At 41.6% G+C, this 21,571-nt stretch overlaps 1 protein-coding gene across 7 annotated transcripts in view; it reads right to left on the reverse strand.

The window, feature by feature from the left end:
* Window positions 1–6,293: 6,293 nt before the first annotated feature.
* LOC307026223 (protein NLRC3-like) overlaps window positions 6,294–21,571 on the reverse strand; it is a 30,994-nt gene continuing 15,716 nt past the window's right edge. The window contains exons 2-13 of one of the 7 annotated variants that reach the window (XM_079661449.1): window positions 19,500–19,628; window positions 18,991–19,125; window positions 15,439–15,543; window positions 13,954–14,234; window positions 11,507–13,316; window positions 9,692–9,865; window positions 9,123–9,296; window positions 8,485–8,652; window positions 7,922–8,092; window positions 7,465–7,509; window positions 7,274–7,297; window positions 6,294–6,810 (exon numbers count right to left, since the gene is read on the reverse strand). In XM_079661449.1, coding sequence (XP_079517575.1) covers window positions 7,288–7,297; window positions 7,465–7,509; window positions 7,922–8,092; window positions 8,485–8,652; window positions 9,123–9,296; window positions 9,692–9,865; window positions 11,507–13,316; window positions 13,954–14,234; window positions 15,439–15,543; window positions 18,991–19,115 — 3,063 coding nt within the window. In that variant the 5' untranslated portion in view covers window positions 19,116–19,125; window positions 19,500–19,628 and the 3' untranslated portion in view covers window positions 6,294–6,810; window positions 7,274–7,287. Of the gene's footprint in view, window positions 6,811–7,273; window positions 7,298–7,464; window positions 7,510–7,921; window positions 8,093–8,484; window positions 8,653–9,122; window positions 9,297–9,691; window positions 9,866–11,506; window positions 13,320–13,953; window positions 14,235–15,438; window positions 15,544–18,990; window positions 19,126–19,499; window positions 20,505–21,571 lie in introns of those variants that run through there. The other 6 variants (XM_079661447.1, XM_079661450.1, XM_079661448.1 and 3 more) reach the window with 6 other exon arrangements.

Consider the following 21,571-nt stretch of genomic DNA (forward strand, 5'->3'; position numbering starts at 1 on the left):
CCAAATCTTAGGCGGAAATCGCGCTCTATTTAAGGCGGGGCCTCGCATATGACGCACACTTGTCAGCCTGTTCTACAATTCTTCGTTTTCCGAGGTTAGGAAGGATTCTTGCCTCGCTTCTGAAGCAAGTGACTCGGAGGTACATGTGCTACCAAGCGAGCGTCCTCGACATTGAGAAACACCCACTGTTTCTAACCAACCCAGGAAGCTAACGTTAGCTTAATTAGCCAGCTAGCTACAGCTAATGAAACCTGTTATTGCAGCTGCTAAAATGTATAGTTTCAGCTAAAATTGGTAAACCTCCTTTTGTTTAACCTCTATGTTAAACTAAGTAACCATTGTTTAAGAAGTCCACTGAAGACAGCATTATTAAACCACTCATGAAACTATTGTTAGCTCAATTGGTTAGCATAATTAGCTAGCTACAGCTAATAAAACCTGTTATTTCAGCCGCTAAAATTGATAAACCTCCTTTTGTCTAACCTCTATGTTAAACTAAGTAACTTTTGTTTAAGAAGTCCACTGAAGACAGCGTTATTAAACCACTCATGACGCTATTGTTAGCTTAATTGGTTAGCTTAATTAGCTAGCTAATAAAACCTGTTATTTTAGCCGCTAAAATTGGTAAACCTGCTTTATGACTCACATTTCTAATCTTGAACTGCATACATGTATGTGCTATACAAATATGTGAGATTGACAGTCCAATAATTGGAATAATTGAATGCATAAAAAAACATTTTCTAGATGTTTATTTCCAACACATGCAAAAGGCACATGGTCATTTTCCTATCTGCAGCTTCCTTTAAAATCACACTTCTTTGTTGATACTATTCCCACTGACTGATCCACCAACCACGCAAAAATTATTTCCATGATCACGGTGAACATGCTTTAGCTAATGGGACCGCTCACTCCTCTTGAATCTGCCCACTCGGCACATTGCAATCCGCCTGATTGAACATGGCATGCTGAGAATGGTAAATGGACTGTACTTATATAGAATCTGCTGAAACAATATATGCATGCAGAGAGATCTATATATGGTCATTGTCACCCTCTTATTAAATCATAATATGATAATTAAAGTTCCTTAGGCAGCCATTAAACCCCACTTTTAATATCTGAACGTTTTATTAAAGTGAATTAATCTAATTCAAAGAGTGTAAAATGATCAAAACTTTGAGGGCAATGTTCTGCTCTTTTGAGAACATTGTGTTATTTTTTGACATTTCCTGCAGAGAATGTATTTGAAGTCTCCTGCGTGTTATATTTGCTGGCAATGAGAACATGTTGCTAAGTGCCTCAGCCCAGGAGGACGTTGAGAAGTGGGCTGATGGAGAGGAGTTGGCGTTGACCAGCTGCGGCTAAATAAAAACCCAAGGCATGTGTAGACAATGGTGCTAAATACACACTGACTTGGAGTTTGCCAGCAGTCAAATATTCCCAAAGAGCTCTGCATGAAATCTGGATCACTGATAATCAGGGTTATATAAATAGATATATACTTTATTAAGATAAGATAAGATAGACCTTTTATTAAATGTTCATTCAGTAGATTAACAGCAACAGGGTAAGAATGAAAAACAGGACAGCACTGATTAACACAATTAAAGATAAAATTATAAAATAACTATAAAATAAGAAATGAATTCAAATGAACATACATATTTGGTCATGTGTACATATTATTTACATGTGTGTGTGAAAACTGTATTTTATGTCCAGTATTAATCCATAATTGAGAAATTCTTTTGTTACAGGACCAGTGTGTTCAACATTAAAATACAAATACTTAAAAAGTGGAATAGAGCTAACAGTTAAAAATAAAACAAGGGTTATGATATTTATTCCGTTAAAATTACTTGATACTCAAACAAAAATATAAATATACTTTTCGTTGCTTTCGGATTACCTTAATATCATACCAATGCAAGAAAATACATTTGTTTTATGTAAGACAACGGAACAATGCAACCTTAGAAATATAGTATTTTTGTTTTATATATCATATAAGCAATAGCTCACGACAGGCCGTGGTATATGCTCATTATATCACAGCTAAGGGGCGTGTTTCGGCCGACGCGATGCTTTTATAAAACGGTTACCAAGTGTGGCAATATGAAAGAAAAATACACACTCTAATTTAAATAGTTTTTATTAGTAAATAATGATGTTCAAAATAAAATAGTCCCTCCGTTGCCTTCTGCACAAAACATAGTGCAAGGTGGTTGCTATGCAACAACACTAACAGCAAGCGAACATATTAGACAGAGAGCGTTGATCCATTATTTGGCTGTTTATTTACATTAATGTGTATGTTGCTGTTTATTGTGCATCCACTGAAAAACTGTCCAGCATCAGTAGCATGGCTTAAGTGGTCACTTGTATAGGTTGAGGTTGTTCGAGGCTGTTGCTTGGTGTGGCGAGAATATTGCTCCACTTTCTCCGGTCCCCGAGATTGGGCTTCCAGTAGCTCTGGAGAGGGCTTTCGCACCTGTGGCCACTAATGGTCATAATTTCTCTGCTTTGTTTCAAGACCCGCATCAGAAAGCTTTTGAATGGTGGTACTTTTCCAGTTGGTCTACCTGCTCTTCACGTAGCTCTGCATGCCGTCGTTTAGGTGCTTTTTTCTTTCTTTCTGGAGATAGGCACTCCTCAATCCACTCCTCCATAGTAAGACCCCCCCGGAGGTCGAAGTTAATCTTAAATGTTTCCATTTTATGCTTTGTAAGTTTGTTTCGTAAAGGAAGACATTTAAATATATTTATAAAACTGACAAGTGAAATCAAGCAATCTGATTGGTCGATAGTGTTTTTGCGGACCTCTTTGATTACAGATTTGAAAACATCGTTGCTTGCTTTAAAAGTAGCACAATTCATTATGTCAAACCTTGGAAAGTCTCTAGATATCCCTGCCCTAATGCCAAAGGAACTGTACACTGAATATGTTTTGCCCTTTGATGTCTATGTCTGGACCGCTGTGTAAAAAGGAGTTTTTTTGCCCCGTTACTTCTCCGCTGCTTTCTTGTTCTTTTCAGCCCAACGGTATACTGTTTTTCTCAGACGCGGAGGGATACTGACTTGTTGTGAAAAGTAACTTACAATTCTACCCGTGGTATACGCTCAGTACTAAAAAAAGTAGCACAATTCATTATGTGAACCTTCAAAAGTATCTAGATATCCCTGCCCTAATGCCAAAGGAACTGCACACTGAATATGTTTTGTCGTTTGATGTCTATGTCTGGACCGCTGCGTCAAAAAGGAGGGCTTCTGCCCCGTTACTTCTCCGCTGCTTTCTTGTTCCAGCCCAACGGTATACTGTTTTTCTCAAACGCGGAGGGATACTGACTTGTTGTGAAAAGTAACTTACAATTCTACCCGTGGTATACGCTCAGTATATCACGGCTAAGAACCAATCAGATTGCTTGATTTGACTTGTCCGTTTTATAATTAAGCAATAGCTGACGACAGGCCGTGGTATATGCTCATTATATCACAGCTAAGGGGCGTGGTTCGGCCCGACGCGAAGCGGAGGGTCGACAACATATATATCACGGCCTGAAGTGAGCTATTGCTTTTATAAAACGGTTACCAAGTGTGGCAATATGAAATAAAAATACACACTCTAATTTAAATAGTTTTTATTAGTAAATAATGATGTTCAAAATAAAATAGTCCCTCCGTTGCCTTCTGCACAAAACATAGTGCAAGGTGGTTGCTATGCAACAACACTAACAGCAAGCGAACATATTAGACAGAGAGCGTTGATCCATTATTTGGCTGTTTATTTACATTAATGTGTATGTTGCTGTTTATTGTGCATCCACTGAAAAACTGTCCAGCATCAGTAGCATGGCTTAAGTGGTCACTTGTATAGGTTGAGGTTGTTCGAGGCTGTTGCTTGGCGTGGCGAGAATATTGCTCCACTTTCTCCGGTCCCCGAGATTGGGCTTCCAGTAGCTCTGGAGAGAGCTTTCGCACCTGTGGCCACTAACGGTCATAATTTCATACGTTTTTATGTAACTGTAAGGGAGTACAGTTACCGTTATTTGTTTCCTGATTACATAATAATTATTATAATGTAATCCCCAAACTTGTAGATAATCAATAAACATATGCACATATGAGTTGGTGTATGATGCTGAACTTAACACTAAATATCCTGATTACATACAAATCCCTGGTTTATATATTATATTTTCTGGTCGGTCATTGATCTACAGTATATCACTAATTGTTATTGGCTTCTTACCTGACAGATAATCAACATTTCTTACTGTATGTATTCAATGCAGTTTGAGTCTATAAAACACAGACAGAACAGAAGAAGTTGAAACTAACTGGTTATCAGCTGGACAACACACGCCTACCACTGCAGGCATTTCATCCATCCATGCACAATTTGTTTAAAACTGAAAAAGCTACCACAGACATGTTCAGCATCGTGTGATTCTCTCAGCTCTGGGTTTGCAGGCAGGTCAAATGTTCCTTCTTCTAATGACAGAAAAACATGCTTAAGCCAAGAGTGAAATGGCATCATGTTGTTGGACCTTACTCCAAATAATGACTGATGTTAATACAGTTTGCAAAGTAGAAACACAGGCACCACATTCACAGAAAACCATAGCAACAAGCTGCACAGAATCTCGGGAACACACAAGTTATGTTTTCACTGTGCGTAATGGGGTTTTAGGGCCATCTAGTTTGCTCAGAGTCTGCCAAGCATCTCCTGAATATGAATGCTATGCAACAATAGCATGCAAAACAAAGCCCCCCCCCCCCCCAGAGACTTGTTGTTGTGGTGCTAACATATGGGCTCGATTGCATGCTCCTGTTTCACTCGCAGAGGTTGGGTCAACGCGGTTCTTTTCTTAGGCGGCTCTAAATCTTTGTTAGGGAACTTTGAAATCCCGACGCCCGCTGTGTTCCCGTCGTTCTGATCATCAGGCGGGGTAATCAAGCACATATTGTTGCAGTACAATAGATCTCATTCATATTGTAATGTTTCTTCAAGGGAATTCAGACCAGAAGCTCTGTGTGTGATGAAACGCTGCCGACATGCACATCAAAGTGGCGCGTGCAAACATCCTTAAAGCTGATGGAGGTGGAGGGCACCGGTGTGGACTAAATAACAGAAAGACTGATAATACTAACGCTGTTCCTCACCAAACACACACTTCCACATATCATCCTACTCTCTGGCTGCCAAGAGAAGTGCCTTCACTCAGGCGTAGGGTTGTTTTTGTGAACTTTGCCCGTCTCTCTATTTCAACCCTGATCAAAACAAATGATGTACGCACAAGTCCTGACATATTCTTCTTACGCTCCGCCGGCTCTAGGGCGCTTCTACATTACCGTATAATGTGTTAGCACTTCTGATTAAAGGGAGATTGCTTTTCCTTTATAGCGTTGCAGTCTTTATCAACATTTAATTGCCAAAGAAACAGTTTTTAAGCTTTTGAATGGAGTGTTATTAATCAATATAACTGGTGTCTTATAGTGTCTATCGTTTGACAAATTGTTGAGACTCTATGAACTAGGTCTGAACGATATATCGTGTCACGGCGATAACCGCGATATGCGAATGCGCGATACTCACATCGCAGGGATGTGCGATTTTATTTAAAAAAATATTATTATTATTATTTTTATTTTTATTGGACGTGCGATATTAAGTTGGAAAATTAACTCAAACACGTCATGTTACAATTTTTTTGCTGCTTGCTACAAAAAAGGAAAACTTGCGCGGCTCTCATGTCAGGGGTGCTTGAGTGAGTGACATGCAGGCTCTGCATGCACAGCAAACCACCAATCAAAATCTTTCTTGATCAGATCACAGCAGGCCCCGCCCCGCTAGTTTGCAGAAAATCAAAACACTGGTAAAAAATTAGCGATGCACAGGAGGACAAGAAAAAGGAGAGAATGAAGATTTACTTCCCAAAAGAAAAGCAACATCTGCCATCTGGAACTATTTTGGATACAAAAAGGTTCTTCTCTTTTTCATTCACAGATGAACCCCCTTATTTGAGAGTAAGCAACATGCGTTATCATGACATGTTAGATCATGACTTAAGGTATGATGAGTCAACCAGTTAAGATCCAGACGTCCGTGACTAAAATCCTTCATTCGGTTAAATATAGTTAAAAAAAACGCAATATATATCGCAGTGGAAAAAAATATATCGCAATGTCAGTTTTTTTCAATATCGTGCAGCCCTACTATGAACCATAAACTCTAGAGCAGCGGTTCCCAAACTGTGGGCCGCGAAGGCATTGCAAGTGGGCCGCCAACATTTTTAAAATGTTAGATTTTATTTTGTACAGGCTAAAGACACAAACATGGACATAACAATAACATATAGGAGATGACATTCCCATCACAGACAAAAACAGAAGAAATAAAGATACAGTCAGTAGGATCACTTCAACATTTCACAAACAAAAATAGGTGTGATAGATTGTGGTGGGAAACACTGGCCACCCTTTGATCTTTTAACCACAACCTTATTTAGAAGCAAATCAATATTTGTTGTTGCACTTTGATTTATAGGCAGTAGATAGAGTGCTGGACTTGGAATCAGGGGGTAGCAAGTTCGAGTCCCGCTGCAGTCAGCATGTCGTTGTGTCCCTGAGACACTTCACAGTGCTCCTGTGGGGATTGTCCACAGTACCGAATGTGTGTGACATGTAATGTACTGTAGTGTATGATTTATTCAGTAACGGCGCGCTTCTTTGACATTAGACACATCATGAAAGCTCCAAATTCAAGTATTTGCACCAAAAATCACGTGATGCTGGAACCTGAGATCTGGATGAAAGGGACAATATATTATTCATAGGACTTAATTAAAAGAAATATGGATTAATTATACTCAGTAAGATCTAGAATAATGAAACGTCACCAAACAAAGTAATACTGGAGTCAGACTTTAGGAACTGAGTCGTACCGTCTTTATGTCGGAGCTCTCCTGTGTTTCTGATTTTTTTTGATCCAATTCTTTTGGGTGTTTTAATGTATTTACAAACATTTCTGACTCGCTTTTTGTTGTAATTGTTGTTTGGTTATTAAACAGCATGCATTTGTAAACACCTAACCATGAAAATGTTTATTTCCTTGGGTTTAATTGAACAGAGAGGCTCCGCATGTAATATAATATAAAACACACATTTTAATTACACGTTTTAGGTTTGTCTGGAATCCCTGAGCTATAACTACATTTATTCCATGGTGAAACCTCAATAAATAAAGTTCACACGGTACGACCTCTCACCTTTCTCTGTGTCTTCACTTCCTGTCACCGGAGAGGAGAAGGAGAGAGAGAGAGGAGGATGATGATGATGATGATGAAACAAAGAGAAACAGCCAGAATGATGAAGAGAGAAACAGAGTGTTGTTTTCCTCTGAGGTCATGCTCCATTAAAGAGTTTCATATCTTGATGAATGGAGATTTGGTTTCAGTACTCACAGCTCTTCTGGATCGTGGCTCTGACCGTCTCATATCCGATCCTGTAGAGATGAACACAACCCAACAGCTTTAGATCCAGTTTAAATAAGTGTTAGTTCTTTGAGTCAGCTTCAGAGTCCTGATCTCATGCTCTACATCCCATCATATCTCCTCTGCAAACACTACGACTGCCTGCCACAGCTCTCAGCTGCATGACAGGAAGTAACCAGTCATTGGAAACTAAAAACATCCCATAAGAACAGACCACCTTTCCCACTCCTCTCTAAAACCCCACATGTCTGTTAGAGAGCTGATTACTAAAGTGTGGCTTTGCAGGTTCAGCTGTTCTTCTCTAGCTGATGGAAGAATGGAAGAGCCTGCAGTCAGTGGGTAACATCACTGATCTGTTTCCCCAGAGAGAGAAACACCTCCCTGAGTTTCATCCTGCTGAACCAGCAGAGACCCCTCACTAACCTGAGGGTCTCCAGTCTGCAGTCTGGACTCTCCAGAAGAGCTTTCAGCAGCTTCTCATCTGAATCCTTCAGATCGTTGTAACTCAGGTCCAGATCTCTCAGATGGAGGTTGGACTTCAGAGCTGAGATCAGAGCAGAACAGCTGATCTCTGACAAACTGCAGCCATCCAGACTGAATAAAGAAAACATGATGAGGATAAAAATCAGTTTATAATCAGATGTTTCTCAACATTTAAATGAATGGGAACAAAAACATGTCTTCTTCAGAAAGTGAACTTTATTAATGTCAAACTAATATCACTTCAGATGACCTTTATTCAGACGCTATCGTTTACTAAATATTAAAAACATAGATGTACTTTTTACAACTAACATCTATTACAGTTCCTTCAGGAATCAGACGACCTTTCAGTCTGCAGTTCTTACTTTAGTAGCTACAAATGAAAATATGAATAAAACAGCATTTACAACTGAATGGATGTAAGTTAATGATGTAGAAGAATCAGGATGAATCTCTAATGAAACATGAGATCTCCAGCAGGAACAGAGAGTCAGTGAACTGACCTGAGAGTCTGCATTCTGCAGTCTGGACTCTCCACAAGATCTCTCAGCTCCACTCCTGAATCCTGCAGATCGTTGTAACTCAGGTCCAGATCTCTCAGATGGATGTTGGACTTCAGAGCTGAGATCAGAGCAGAACAGCTGATCTCTGACATGCTGCAGCTCCTCAGTCTGAATAAAGAAAACATGATGAGGATAAAAATGAGTCTTTAATCCAATGAGATGTTCAGGTCTGAAATGTGCAGCTCATCATTACTGCGTCCTAATCAATGAACTTCTCCCTGAATAACAGAGACCGGATCATCTTTATATCAGCCTTCTGTTCACATCCAAATGATAGGAACAAACATTTCTATGTCAGAAAGTAAACTTTATGTCAAACTAATATTAGTTCAGAGGAGCGTCTTTATTCAGAGCATTTACTAAAGAAAACATACATTTACTTTAACAACTAACAGGAAGAATAACAGTTTATTTAGGAAACAAACTGTTATGACTGCAGACTACATTTAGAGAGATACACATTTGAACAAAACAACATTTACAACGTAATGGATGTAAGTTAATGATGTAGAAGAATCAGGATGAATCTCTAATGAAACATGAGATCTCCAGCAGGAACAGAGAGTCAGTGAACTGACCTGAGAGTCTGCAGTCTGCAGTCTGGACTCTCCAGAAGATCTCTCAGCAGCTCCACTCCTGAATCCTGCAGAGCGTTCTCACTCAGGTTCAGAACTCTCAGATGGGAGAGGTCGGACTTCAGAGCTGAGATCAGAACAGAACAGCTGATCTCTGACAACATGCAGCCCCTCAGACTGAATAAAGAAAACATGATGTAAGTTTAGAAAACAAAGTTCCTGTTTGAAATAACTCCAGGTTTAATAATCTGTTCAGAGTTAAACAGGGTTTTAATGTCAGAGATGATTTAGAAACAATCCACTGATAATCTGGAACTTTAACTTTGATCAGATGTTTCTCAACTCCTTCATCTCCCTCACAGCTCCTCAGTACTGACAGCATCTCCACTGACTCCTGGAGCACAGAGTGAGTCTGTGGAAGCTCAGACTCTCTCCCTCACACATTCACCTTCTCTCTGTTACTCTGATCAATATGCAGTCATTAGCAACAGTGGAACAAATAGTTTAAATGTATTTGTTCAAATTCAGAAAATCCTAAATACAAACAGATGAAGTTCAGTCAGTGAACTGACCTGAGAGCCTCCAGTCTGCAGTTTGGACTCTTTAGTCCAGAACTCAGCAGCTCCACTCCTGAATCCTTCAGAGCGTTGTAACTCAGGTCCAGATCTCTCAGATGGGAGGAGTCAGACTTCAGAGCTGAGGCCACGACTTCACAGTGAGTCTCTGAGAGTCCACAGCCAGTAAGTCTATAATAACACATAAATTACAACATGTTAAAAAAAGAGGGAACATGATAACCTCGAGCATTTGATGAATAAACATTTGAAATGTTCTGATTGAGATTTGCTGTTAGTCCATTTTATATATAATAACAGTATAATGCGTTGTCAGTGTGATCTGATCACATGTCTGTGCTCCTGCTGTCACTGACTGTTACCAAAGAAACAGAAATTAAATAAATCACTTGACGATATTAGAGAAGTACATATTTAAATGTTAATTCATATTTCAGGGGTAGACATTAAGGGTAAACTTAAATTACTACTAAATGGCTTGTATTCTCACTGGCTTGTATTCTCACTGGCCCCCCCTATATATATATATCTGGATTAGATTAGAACCTTCATTCTCCTAAACTGCTGGGACATTTCCCTGTAGCCAATACCTTTATATTTTCTACTCTTCACTTACTTACGTCAGCATAGGTCGGCATTGATGTACAGAGCCGACAGAAGACCTTGTTTATATTGGCATCATATTGAGAGGTGCAGTGACGCGTCCTAAACCAGGAAGTAAGCTGCTGGTTCCCTCGACAAAAAGCAATGGGATTTCTCCACAGGGTTTTGGAAAATAGCTGGAACTAAGGTCTGTGGAAAACAAACCTGTTTGATAAATGCACGTTTTGTTCAGCCGGATAATCTCCACATGTCTACCCTACTTTTATCATTTTCTAATCATAAATCTAATCGATAGATTATAAAAGGGTTTTAGGACGCGTCACTGCACCACTAGAAGCCAACTCCATCGATCAAGCTGGCTGAAACTTTCTCTCTCTCTTCTTCTCATGCTGTCACTCTCCTTTAACTCCTCCAGTAACTTTCTTTTATTTGAAGATAGTTTTTTGCCCGGCGCTTGGCCGGTTACCGCTGGTATTAAAAACATTTTGGCGAATGGTTAGGTGGCGCGATAGTCTGTAGTGAACAAAGGAGGAGGGGGAGCCTGCTCGCGCTGCGCTCCGCAGCAAACAGCTGTTTGCTTTTCACCCAACAACGACAAGCGACTCACGAAACGCTATGTTGTAGCGTTAATAAACAAAACAATCTAACTAAATGGCTAGTCAAAATACCAATACCACAGGAAACATTTTTTTTAAACAATATTTTTAGTGGCCGGAGCGGGCAAGTGGAAAGTACGTTATGCTGGCAAGGGGTGTCTAAATAGTGCTTCCGGGCCAGCGGGCTATTTATAATGTCGAGCCCTTGTCGAGCTTCTCTGAGCATCTGGAAATGTACTGCGGACACAAACACAATTAACAAACCAATAAAGTTTAAATATGTTAAACTGAATACCATCAGATGTTCTCACTATATGAGCATTAAGACATAACTCTGGTATTGGTGGGAGATTATATAGATCTTATTTTAAACTCTAACACATTGTGATAAATTGTGTGTTTAATGATAAAGAAACTACTAGAAAGTGATAATAAGTGATAACTGTAAGTCCTGCTGTGTGGTGTGATCACATGCTGAGGAACCTCTAAAGTCCTTCATGTGTTTGACATGTCGCCTCTCAGTATTTAAACAGCAGAAATGTTAACGTGTTTATATGAATAATTAAACTCCTGATCCACATTAGTTTATAAAGTGAATCACATCTGGACTCACGTGGCCTTCCTGCAGTTCCTCACAGCTGGAATCAGTCTCCGTTTCCCCTCAGCTGATGTTTTGTACTGACTCAGGTCAAACTCATCCAGAACCTCCTCTGACATCTGCAGCATGTAGGCCAGAGCAGAGCAGTGGATCACAGAGAGTCTCTCCTTTGATCTGTTCCCTGACTTCAGGAACTCTGTGATCTCCTGATGTACTGAGAGGTCCTTCATCTCTGTCAGACAGTGGAAGATGTTGATGCTCCTCTCAGGAGAGATTTTAGTTCTCTTCTCCTTCAGGTTGCTGATGGCTCTCTGGATGGTTTCTGGTCTCTTGTCTGTGTGACCCAGCAGGCCTCCTAACAGCCTCTGGTTGGACTCCAGAGAGAGTCCATGGAGAAAGCGGACAAACAGGTCCAGGTGGCCATTTCTAGTTCTGAGGGATTTCGCCATGACTCCTTTTAGAAAGACATCCAGGGATGGGTAATCCTGATCTCTGCTGTTACTGTTCTCATAGGGCCAGTCTCTCTTCAGGAAGTCCTTCAGTACCGCTGTGTCTCTGTTGGTGTAACAGTGCAACATGTAGACTGCAGCCAGGAACTCCTGAACGCTCAGATGAACAAAGCAGTAGACTGTTTTCTTGAAGATCACACTCTCTCTTTTGAAGATCTCTGTACAAACTCCTGAGTGCACCAAGGCCTCGGTGACATCAAGACCACAGCGCTGCAGGTCTTCTTGGTAGAACATGATGTCTCCTTTCTCCAGATGTTCAAACGCCAGCCTCCCCAGCTTCAGAAGAAGCTCCCTGTCAGCCTCCGTCAGCTGCTGAGGACTCGTCTCATGTCCCTCTTCATACTTCTGCTTCTTCCTCTTGGTCTGGACCAGCAGGAAGTGTGAGTACATGTCAGTGAGGGTCTGGGGCAGCTCTCCTCTCTGGTCTGTAGTCCACATGTGGTCCAGAACTGCAGCAGTGATCCAGCAGAAGACTGGGATCAGACACATGATGTGGAGGCTCCTGGAGCTCTTGATGTGAGAGATGATTCTGCTGGACAGGTCTTCATCACTCGATCTCCTCCTGAAGTACTCCTCCTTCTGGGCGTCAGTGAAGCCTCGTACTTCTGTCACCCTGTCCACACACTCAGGAGGGATCTGATTGGCCGCTGCAGGTCTGGAAGTTATCCAGACGAGAGCCGAGGGAAGCAGCTTCCCCCTGATGAGGTTTGTCAGCAGCACGTTGACTGAGGACTGCTGAGAGACATCAGACACAACCTCATTGTTTCTGAAGTCCAGAGAAAGTCTGCTTTCATCCAGGCCGTCAAAGATGAGCAGCACTTTGCAGACAGCCAGCTGCTCTGCTGTGAGCTTCTGTAAGGTTGGATGGAAAACATGGAGCAGCCTGAGAAGACTGTACTGCTCACCTTTGATCAGGTTCAGCTCCCTGAAGGAGAGCGGGATCACCAGACTGACATCTTGGTTTCCCAAACCCTCGGCCCAATCCAGAGTGAACTTCTGCACTGAGAAGCTTTTTCCAACTCCAGCGACTCCGTTGGTCAGGACCGCTCTGATGAGAGTCTGTTGGTCAGGTGAGGCTTTAAAGATGTCCTGGCACTTGATTGGAGTGTCATGGAGGGTCTCCTTCTTGGAAGCTGTCTCCAGCTGCCTCACCTCATGTTGGGTATTAACCTCTTCACTCAGGCCTTGTGTGATGTAGAGCTCAGTGAAGATGCTGTTGAGGAGGGTTTCACTTTGATCAGTTCCTTCAGTCACACGTTCACATGTCCTCCTCAGACTGAGCCTATGTTCATCTAGAACCTCCTGCAGACCACGTTCTGCTGGAAGAGAGGAAACAGGAGAGAATCAGGAAATGCTTTAGAGAATCTAACAATCAAACAAATTTAATAAAAAGTTTAAATGTTTTATAAACATGTTAATGTCTTTGCTCTATGTAACGACGAGACGCCGTTACTAGAGCTCACGTGGACATGTGAATATAATCATTGTAGTGTGTGGGGTATATTGACTACAACTTCCCTGTTCCCCACGTATATTGCACATGTCTTTTATTTTGAAAAGTGTTCCCCCTCCCGGTTTTTCTGTTGCTCCTGATTATGTTCACCTGGTGCCCTGGGTTGTCTCCTCCACCCCACCTGTGTCTAATTGGTTGATTAAGTTGTGTGTGTATTTAGGCTCTGTTTCCCTGTCTGTTAGGAGGCTGGTGTGTGTGTGAGATCCTGGTGGCTGCAAGCTGTGTCCAGGTGAACAGCAGCAGCAGGATTGAGGCTGTGTGTATTGTGTTCATGCTGTAATAAATGCCCACACCGGGTTATATTTGAATTCTCTGCCTCTGCCTCCTTGCTTGGTCGGGCCGCACAACGGTCAGTCTCACACTCTACAACAGAATACCTGATTAAAAAAACAAATGAACCAGGAAGAGGAATAAGACGCTGCATGAGTTCGGCCTCTTACCTCGTACAGAGCTGCTCTGACTGGCTGTCTGCAGGCCAGCTCTGGTTCTGGGTCTCTTTCCACACTGGGGACAGGAGGGGTCTCCTGATGGAGGTCTCTGCTCCCAGTATGAGGTGATGCACTGTCTGCAGAACCAGTGTCCACAGCTGGTAGAGACTGGATCCTTCAGGACGTCCTGAAACAGAGCACAGCTGGTAGAGACTGGATCCTTCAGGACGTCCTGACACAGAGCACAGCTGGACAGCTTCTCCTCCACAGGAACAGGACTCTTCCTCTTCCCTCTGTGGAGAGGAACACATCCTTGAAAGCACTTTACATTAGAGGAGCTGATTCTCAGCGAAGGTTCAACAAGGGGGAAAATTCTAGTTTGATATTTAAATAAAGGTCTATATAATATACCCTTGTGATCAGACAGCTTACAACTCACATGATCATAAAACCAGAGAGCCTCCTGTCTGGATTCCTGACCCAGAGGAGCACATGTTCCCTGAATCTACACTCAGCTGTATGAACCTGGAGCTTTATAAACCCAACAGAGAATCTGCTGTGAATTCATATCAGTAAACATCTTGAAAGGATGCCTAAATAACAACAGAATGATACTGATGTGTAAACAGCCTGAGATAATGCTTTGTCAGGTCTGTCTCCAACACAACGAGACCGGTTTGATTAAAGCTATGCTAACGTTAGCTGCTCCATCCTCACTCAGAGTGACTCCATGAAGTCATACGTACAGCAGTGAGTATATTGTTAGCACCACAGTGCCAGGCACAGATCTGGGTCTTTGCATTGACTCTACATGTGATTTCACAAAACTCTGTTTTATCTGCTAATGCTAAAAACACCCAGCTCACCAGGTTATCACTATTATTAATAAACATCTTAAAGACATATCATAAACATGCCCAAGTAGTTAAATAATGTTTTGGACAATATCTTTCTTTTTTTAAATCAGAATTTATCAACATTCTTGCTATTTAAAACCATTTTATACACAGATACAATGATAATATAATTGCATATTGAAATATCCTCAAATAATGTTAGTGTGGCAGCGGGGTGTGGTTAGGGCGCCGGCTGCTGGTGTGAAGGGAGTGGCTCGGGGAGGCCAGACAGCTGATCGGAATCAGGTAATCAGTCACTGAATAAAAGCATGTGGTAACCTGGTTCTGGTCTGTCTTGCAGTAGGCAGGATCCTGGAAGGTCGCCGAAGGACCTGTGAAGGATCCCACAAGGGCAACGTTTTGCAACCCGTGTTGTACACTTTGTTTTGGTGCTAATAAACGTCGTGTTCAACCCAAACCCTGCTCTTTCCGTCCCTCTTTGAACCCTGTGTGAGCGGAGAGGCTCACAGTTAGCTTGCTGTACTCTGCTGCGTTTTCCCTTTACAAACTGCTCACATGATTTCATTAAAGAACAGTTTCATATATTAGATTACATAAAAACTGAATCCTCTTCAGATCAGGTTACAGGAGAAACTCTTACTTTGTGTCTGAGGGTCCAGGTTCATTACTGAAGTCTGGACGAAGACCCATGGACCGGTCACTCTTCAAAGACAGACAGCTGGGGACTGGAGACTCTGCTCTCTGTCTGTGGAAACAACATGTTTTAAACATCATTAGTTCATCTAAAGAGTAGCTTTTGATCCATGACTGTTCACCTGATTAAAGATTTGTAGAGTTTTTGAGTCGTGATTGTGGGTTTCTGTTTTTAAAATTCATTCAAGTCCAACATGTAGAGTGAGGATGATTTCACTAGTAGATTATTTACTATTTCTGACAAGAAGCAAGAGTTCAATTACACTTTGTTAATGTACTCTACTGGGTTTCATTAAACATTTTAGATCAGGGGTGGGGAACCTCCGGCCCCCGGGCCGTATACGGCCCGCAAGACCATTTGGTACGGCCCTCGAAGTCATTTATAAACACACGCAATAAATAAAGAAATTTAAGAAATCTAGACCGCAAAAAAATTAAGCAAACGAGTGCCTGTTTGTCCTGGCCAAGGTCAGGGTCCTTGAACACAACACGAGCCTAACGTGTCATCACGTGGTATATGTCTCGTCTGACGCGTCTGACACATGCTGAAGGAGAGCACCGGAACGCCACCCCGGCACTTCTAAAAATTGCTGTACCCATAAGGAGCCGTACACATGCCGCAGTTTCTGCGTGGCTGTGTCTTTAGTTGAAAGCCCAGTGACGATCTGTTCCTCTGTCACACTGATCATACAGTCAATAACTTGTTATTAGCATCTGGTTAGCTAGCTATGCTAACGAATATAAGAAGCTTTTTCTACAACCAGTGAGGTAAAGGCACATCTTTATATGGTCATTATAGTTATAGAAAAATAAGAGAATAAAGTAAACAGGTATACAATACTATATGACAGTAAAAAAACGTTGCTATTAATAAACAAGAATACAGTTTGAAAGGGGAGTGATTTGTAAAACATCCATAGAGGAAAATAAAATCTGCTTCCAGTTCTGTTTCATATCGTGTTGAGACATAGATCTCCTAATGTTGCTCTCAAAGTGCACCAGATTTTTGCTTTTAACTTCAACATTTAAAAAAACATCTTCCCGGGGGAGCATGCCCCCGGACCCCCCTAGAGGAGGTGAGGACCCCCCTAGAGGAGGTTAGCCCCCCCCCCCCCCCCACTTAAATCATGTCCACATGGATAGGAAACTAAATACATTTGCACACATCTTGTGTCCATATCCTTCTGTTTTGGTGCTCATGCCACACCGTGCACGTAGTATTTTTAAGCAGAGGTCAATAATGTGTACGGCCCTCGGAGGATGTTGAAAAAATTGAAATGGCCCTTGATGTAACAACATTCATAATTAATTAAAGATAACACCCTTTTCCACCTGGTTACATTTTCCATTTGCCCTGTACGATGGGCGCTGTAAGTGATGAAAGTGGGGGATGTTGGCTTATCAGGCGTCCGCAGCTCACAGCCAGAGAGAGAAAGAGAGAGAGAGCGCACCGGTACCAGCGGGAATTGTTGTTAGCTTCTGCTGCGCTAACGGATATAAGAAGCTGTTTCTACAATAATGTGGAGGGAGAGCTCTCCTGTCAGACTGAGAGGCTCAGTGAGGTAAAGGACTCTGAGTGTTTGGATAGTTCACTTTAGTCGAAGTTATCTCAGTGGCTCTCAAACGGTTTGATCACAATTTATGTAAACAAATATTTCCAAGGAACTCCTTTATAATTATTAGGATAAATAAAAACAGGTTTGAAATCATTCCAATGTATACTATAGGACAGTAACCAGAAATATTGTTTAAAACTGGAGAGATTAACAAATATAAGATATAATATATATAATAATAAAATAAGATATAAATGAACCACAAAAATAAAATAAGTTACATTTATTTGTTATTGGCTATGGTAGGTTATTGGATATGTTCACATACTTATTTGATTATTAAAATTAAATGCAAACCGATCTTTTTCACATGGGTGTTTAAAGTTGTACCCCCTAGATCACTACATTCTGATATACACCTGGGGCCGTATTCACAAAGGATCTTAGGGCTAAAAGTAGCTCCTAACTGGCGAATTTAGGAGAAACTCCTAAGCATAATGGGCGTGTCAGTCTTAAATTTAGGGCTCCTAATTGTATTCACTAAGAGCAATTCACAAAGTATTTTAGGCCTAAAAGTAGCACCTAAGTCTGGGAGAGCTTAAAAGTCCTCGAGAGGACTCCTAACTCAGTAAGACCTATTCACAAAGAATCTGAAAATGGCTGCGAGACGAAATGTTTTGGAGACAATGGAAGACTGTGAATTGATCAAGAGATATAGGCTAAATCGTGAGGGTATCAAACTTGTTGTGGAATTAGTGCGGGATGCAATAACATCCCCGACTAACAGGAATAACCCGATTAGTCCGGAAATAAAATGTTTGGCAACACTACGATATTTAGCAACAGGGAAAATGCAACTTTGCAATGCCGACGATTTAGGAATATCGCAACCATCAGTCAGCCGTGCCATAAACCAAACCATCAACGCGCTCTCTAGACCACATATCATCCAACAGTTTATCCGGTTTCCTTTGGACTATCAACAACTACACAGGATCAAAGCCAACTTCATGGCAATTGCAGGTATGCCCGGTGCGGTCGGTGCTATTGACGGGACGCACATACAAATAATTGCGCCCTCAAAAGATGAGGACGTGTTCGTCAATAGAAAGAAAGTACATTCCATCAACACGCAGATTGTTTTCATTCATCATGATAGGGGGCTTGAACGGCGGTATGGGCTGTTATTGAAAGTGTTTAAGTGCTGGAAATATGCTCATTGGATAATAGTTTGCAGGGTGCTTTTAATTGCCCCCTTGATTTAATGCAATTTACGTATTTGTATTGTTTGCTCTCTCTCTTTAACGTGCATATACAACGTCATTATCGTGGTCTGCACAAACTTGTCATCATGCGTGTATTCTGCTAACTGCACTGTCCATAACTATTTGATAGGAATACATTTCTAGCCTCGGCTATTTCCTTGTTTTAGTGGGCTCGTTTGTGGGATGTTGCGGATGAGCTTCACCGAGACCGCCTGCTCTGAACAACCAATCACCGTACTGACCGCTTCTAAACTCATGCACGAGAATCGACGTCATCCATAGCAACGGCGCGTCACTCTTAGTTCACTCTTAGTGATTTATCCTTAGTATGAGTAGGTCTCAGCGGCTTTGTGAATAACTTTTAAGAAAAAACTCCTACGTAAAATGTTTTAGCGCGAGTTAGGAGCACTCCTAGCGGTAAGATGAAATGCTTTGTGAATACGGCCCCAGGTCTCTAGTGATTGGGCGCTCAAAGTGCACCAGATTGAAGCATTTTACTTTTAAATGTTTTTAAAAATCTTCCCGGGGCAGCTCAAATCTTGCCTAGGGCAGCAAACTGGTCAGAACCGGCCCTGGTGTCATCCCCAAAGCACCCCCATTTGAAACATGTTCCCACGGCTATGTCAGATACCAAAATACTGAATATTCTTCAGGTCAGTGTACAGTAGAAACTCTTACTTTGTGTCTGAGGGTCCAGGTTCATTACTGAAGTTTGGAGGGTCCCCCATAGACCGTTCACTCTTCAGAGACAGACAGCTGGGGACTGGAGATGTGTCCTCTTCCTCATCTTTTAAATCACTCATCTTCTCCAGTCTGAGTGATAAACCACACACACACACACACACACACACACACACACACACACACACACACACACACACACACACACACACACACACACACACACACACACACACACACACACACACACACACACCTTAATAATAAACTTGGTTCAAATACATGAAATCAGTCAGACTTCAGGCCGCTCTCCATTTTGACTGCGTCACATGTTATGTAACTCTGATGAATGAGGAAACAGGAAATAATCAAAGTTTACAACACTTGCAGAAGTCTCAATGGACTCTAGGACGCTCATTTTTAACCAAGAAGTTATTTTCTGACATCCAGTAAAACAGAGTAAATAATGAATGTGTTAGAAAGCAGATCCTGGTGTTCACACTCACCCTGTTGTCCTCCTGCTCCGAGCTGCAAAATGTCGTCTGGCAGTCTGACAAGTCTGACTTCCTACTTTCACTTTCAACTTCCCTCCCTCTCTGCAGCTCTTCCTCTTGATTCATATCCAGCCTCCTCAGCTGAAGCAGTTCACAGACAGGGACTTTGTTCAGTGAGATCAAATAAAAGACAAGCAGCTAAAAACCAGCTCAACAAAGTTATCAGAAGACGACACAACATCCACACATCAGCGTCCATAGGAAATCATTAAATCTGCTTCATATAAAAAACTATGAACAGCGACTTCAATAAAAACACAAAGCTACTAATCTACAAGATGTGTGTCACAAGTAAGTCTCAAGTCAGGATGGGCAAGTCAAGTCCTAAACTTTGAAAAAACGAGTCTTAAACAAGTCATTTTGAGCTTTTCACCAAATGTAATGACATCCATCAACATTAATACTGTAATAATCCATCTTCTCTCTGCTGGTAGAGTAACGTGTTTTTTTCTATTTTAAGAGGAGGAGAAAAGTCAGAATCAAAATAGATGTTTTTATTTAAATTTCAATCAATCAATCAATGTTTATTTATATAGCCCAATATCACAAATGTTACATTTGTCTCAGTGGACTTCACAGTTTGTACAGAATATCAGTATGACAATACGACACCCTCTGTCCCTAGACCCTCTGTCCTTAGACCCTCTGTCCTTAGACCCTCTGTCCTTAGACCCTCACATCGTACAAGGAAACACTTCCAGAGAAACCCCACAGTTTAAAGGGGAACATGGAGAAACCTCAGGGAGAGCAACAGAGGAGGGATCCCTCTCCCAGGACGGACAGACGTGCAATAGATGCCGTGTGTAAATTGAAAAGATAATATATTTACAACATAGGTAGACCAAATGTTTGGAGATGCATGTGTGTATAATAGGAAGATGAATCCACGAGTATATCCATCCAGGACTTATGATCCAGGACCACAGCCACGACTCAAGATCCAGGACTCGCGATCCATGACACAGGACCACACGATCATCCATGACTCCGGATCCCAGCGTATATAGACACCAAAAAGAAAGACATTTGGGGAAGCTGGGTTAATCGGAACATGAGAGTACACAGGTATAGACAGAGAGAAGGAAGAAGTAAGATGTCCCCCGACAAACTAAGCCTATATCAGCAAAACTAGGGGCTGAATCTAATCAGCCCTAACTATAAGCTTTATCAAAAAGGAAGGTCTTAAGCGCACTCTTAAAAACGGATAGGGTGTCTGCCGCCCGAACACAAACTGGAAGTTGATTTCACAAAAGTGGAGCTTGATAAGAAAAGGCTTTCAAATTTCAAGCATTTTCAAGGATTCCCAGCACCCGTACGGACCCTGCTGTCTGTAGGAGTGCCTGGCAATAGAGAGGTGCAAGAATGAGTCTTAGACTTAGCATTCCAGCACTTCCTGTCTGGAAGTCAATGGTTCTCTGAATGTGTTTTGGTTGTAAGCCTCATATGGTTCTATGGTTAACACAAGCTGAACAGATTTTAATTCTACGTCTGTAAATACCCCACTAAAGGGTGTGGAGATCTCTATATTAGGTTGAATACTTAAAATGAAAGTTAATTATGGGTTAGGGTTAGGTTAGTTAAAAGCCACCGGATCTCCCCATGTCGCCCAACGACTTCATGGTTATACAGAGATCCAAGGAAATGCACGGGCCATAGATTGCGTGTCGGCTCTTATCTTAGCTTTGGGCATCATGACTGAATCATAAATATGTAAAGGTGAAGTAGACAGAGTCATTTAAGCTTGAAGGACAGATACAGGGAGGTTAGTTGGTGGTTACCGCCGAATGCCTCGCCTTGCCGCAATGGCCGTATCTACTTATGGCCCGTTTCCTTATGTCCTACCCAGAGGGCCTCACCCAGAAAGGGGTTGAAAGAAAGGTCAGAATGAAAAAGTGGGGAGAGAATGTGGTTTTAGGATTAGGCAAGGAGCCAGAGTGTTTAGGGTTAAAGGTCAAACTAAAGATAAGGTGGTATGCTAATTGATGGATATTCAATTTAGGATTAGGCATCTAAGCCCGACTGGT

The sequence above is a fragment of the Notothenia rossii genome (assembly GCF_949606895.1).
Source record: "Notothenia rossii genome assembly, chromosome: 12".
NCBI lineage: Eukaryota > Metazoa > Chordata > Actinopteri > Perciformes > Nototheniidae > Notothenia > Notothenia rossii.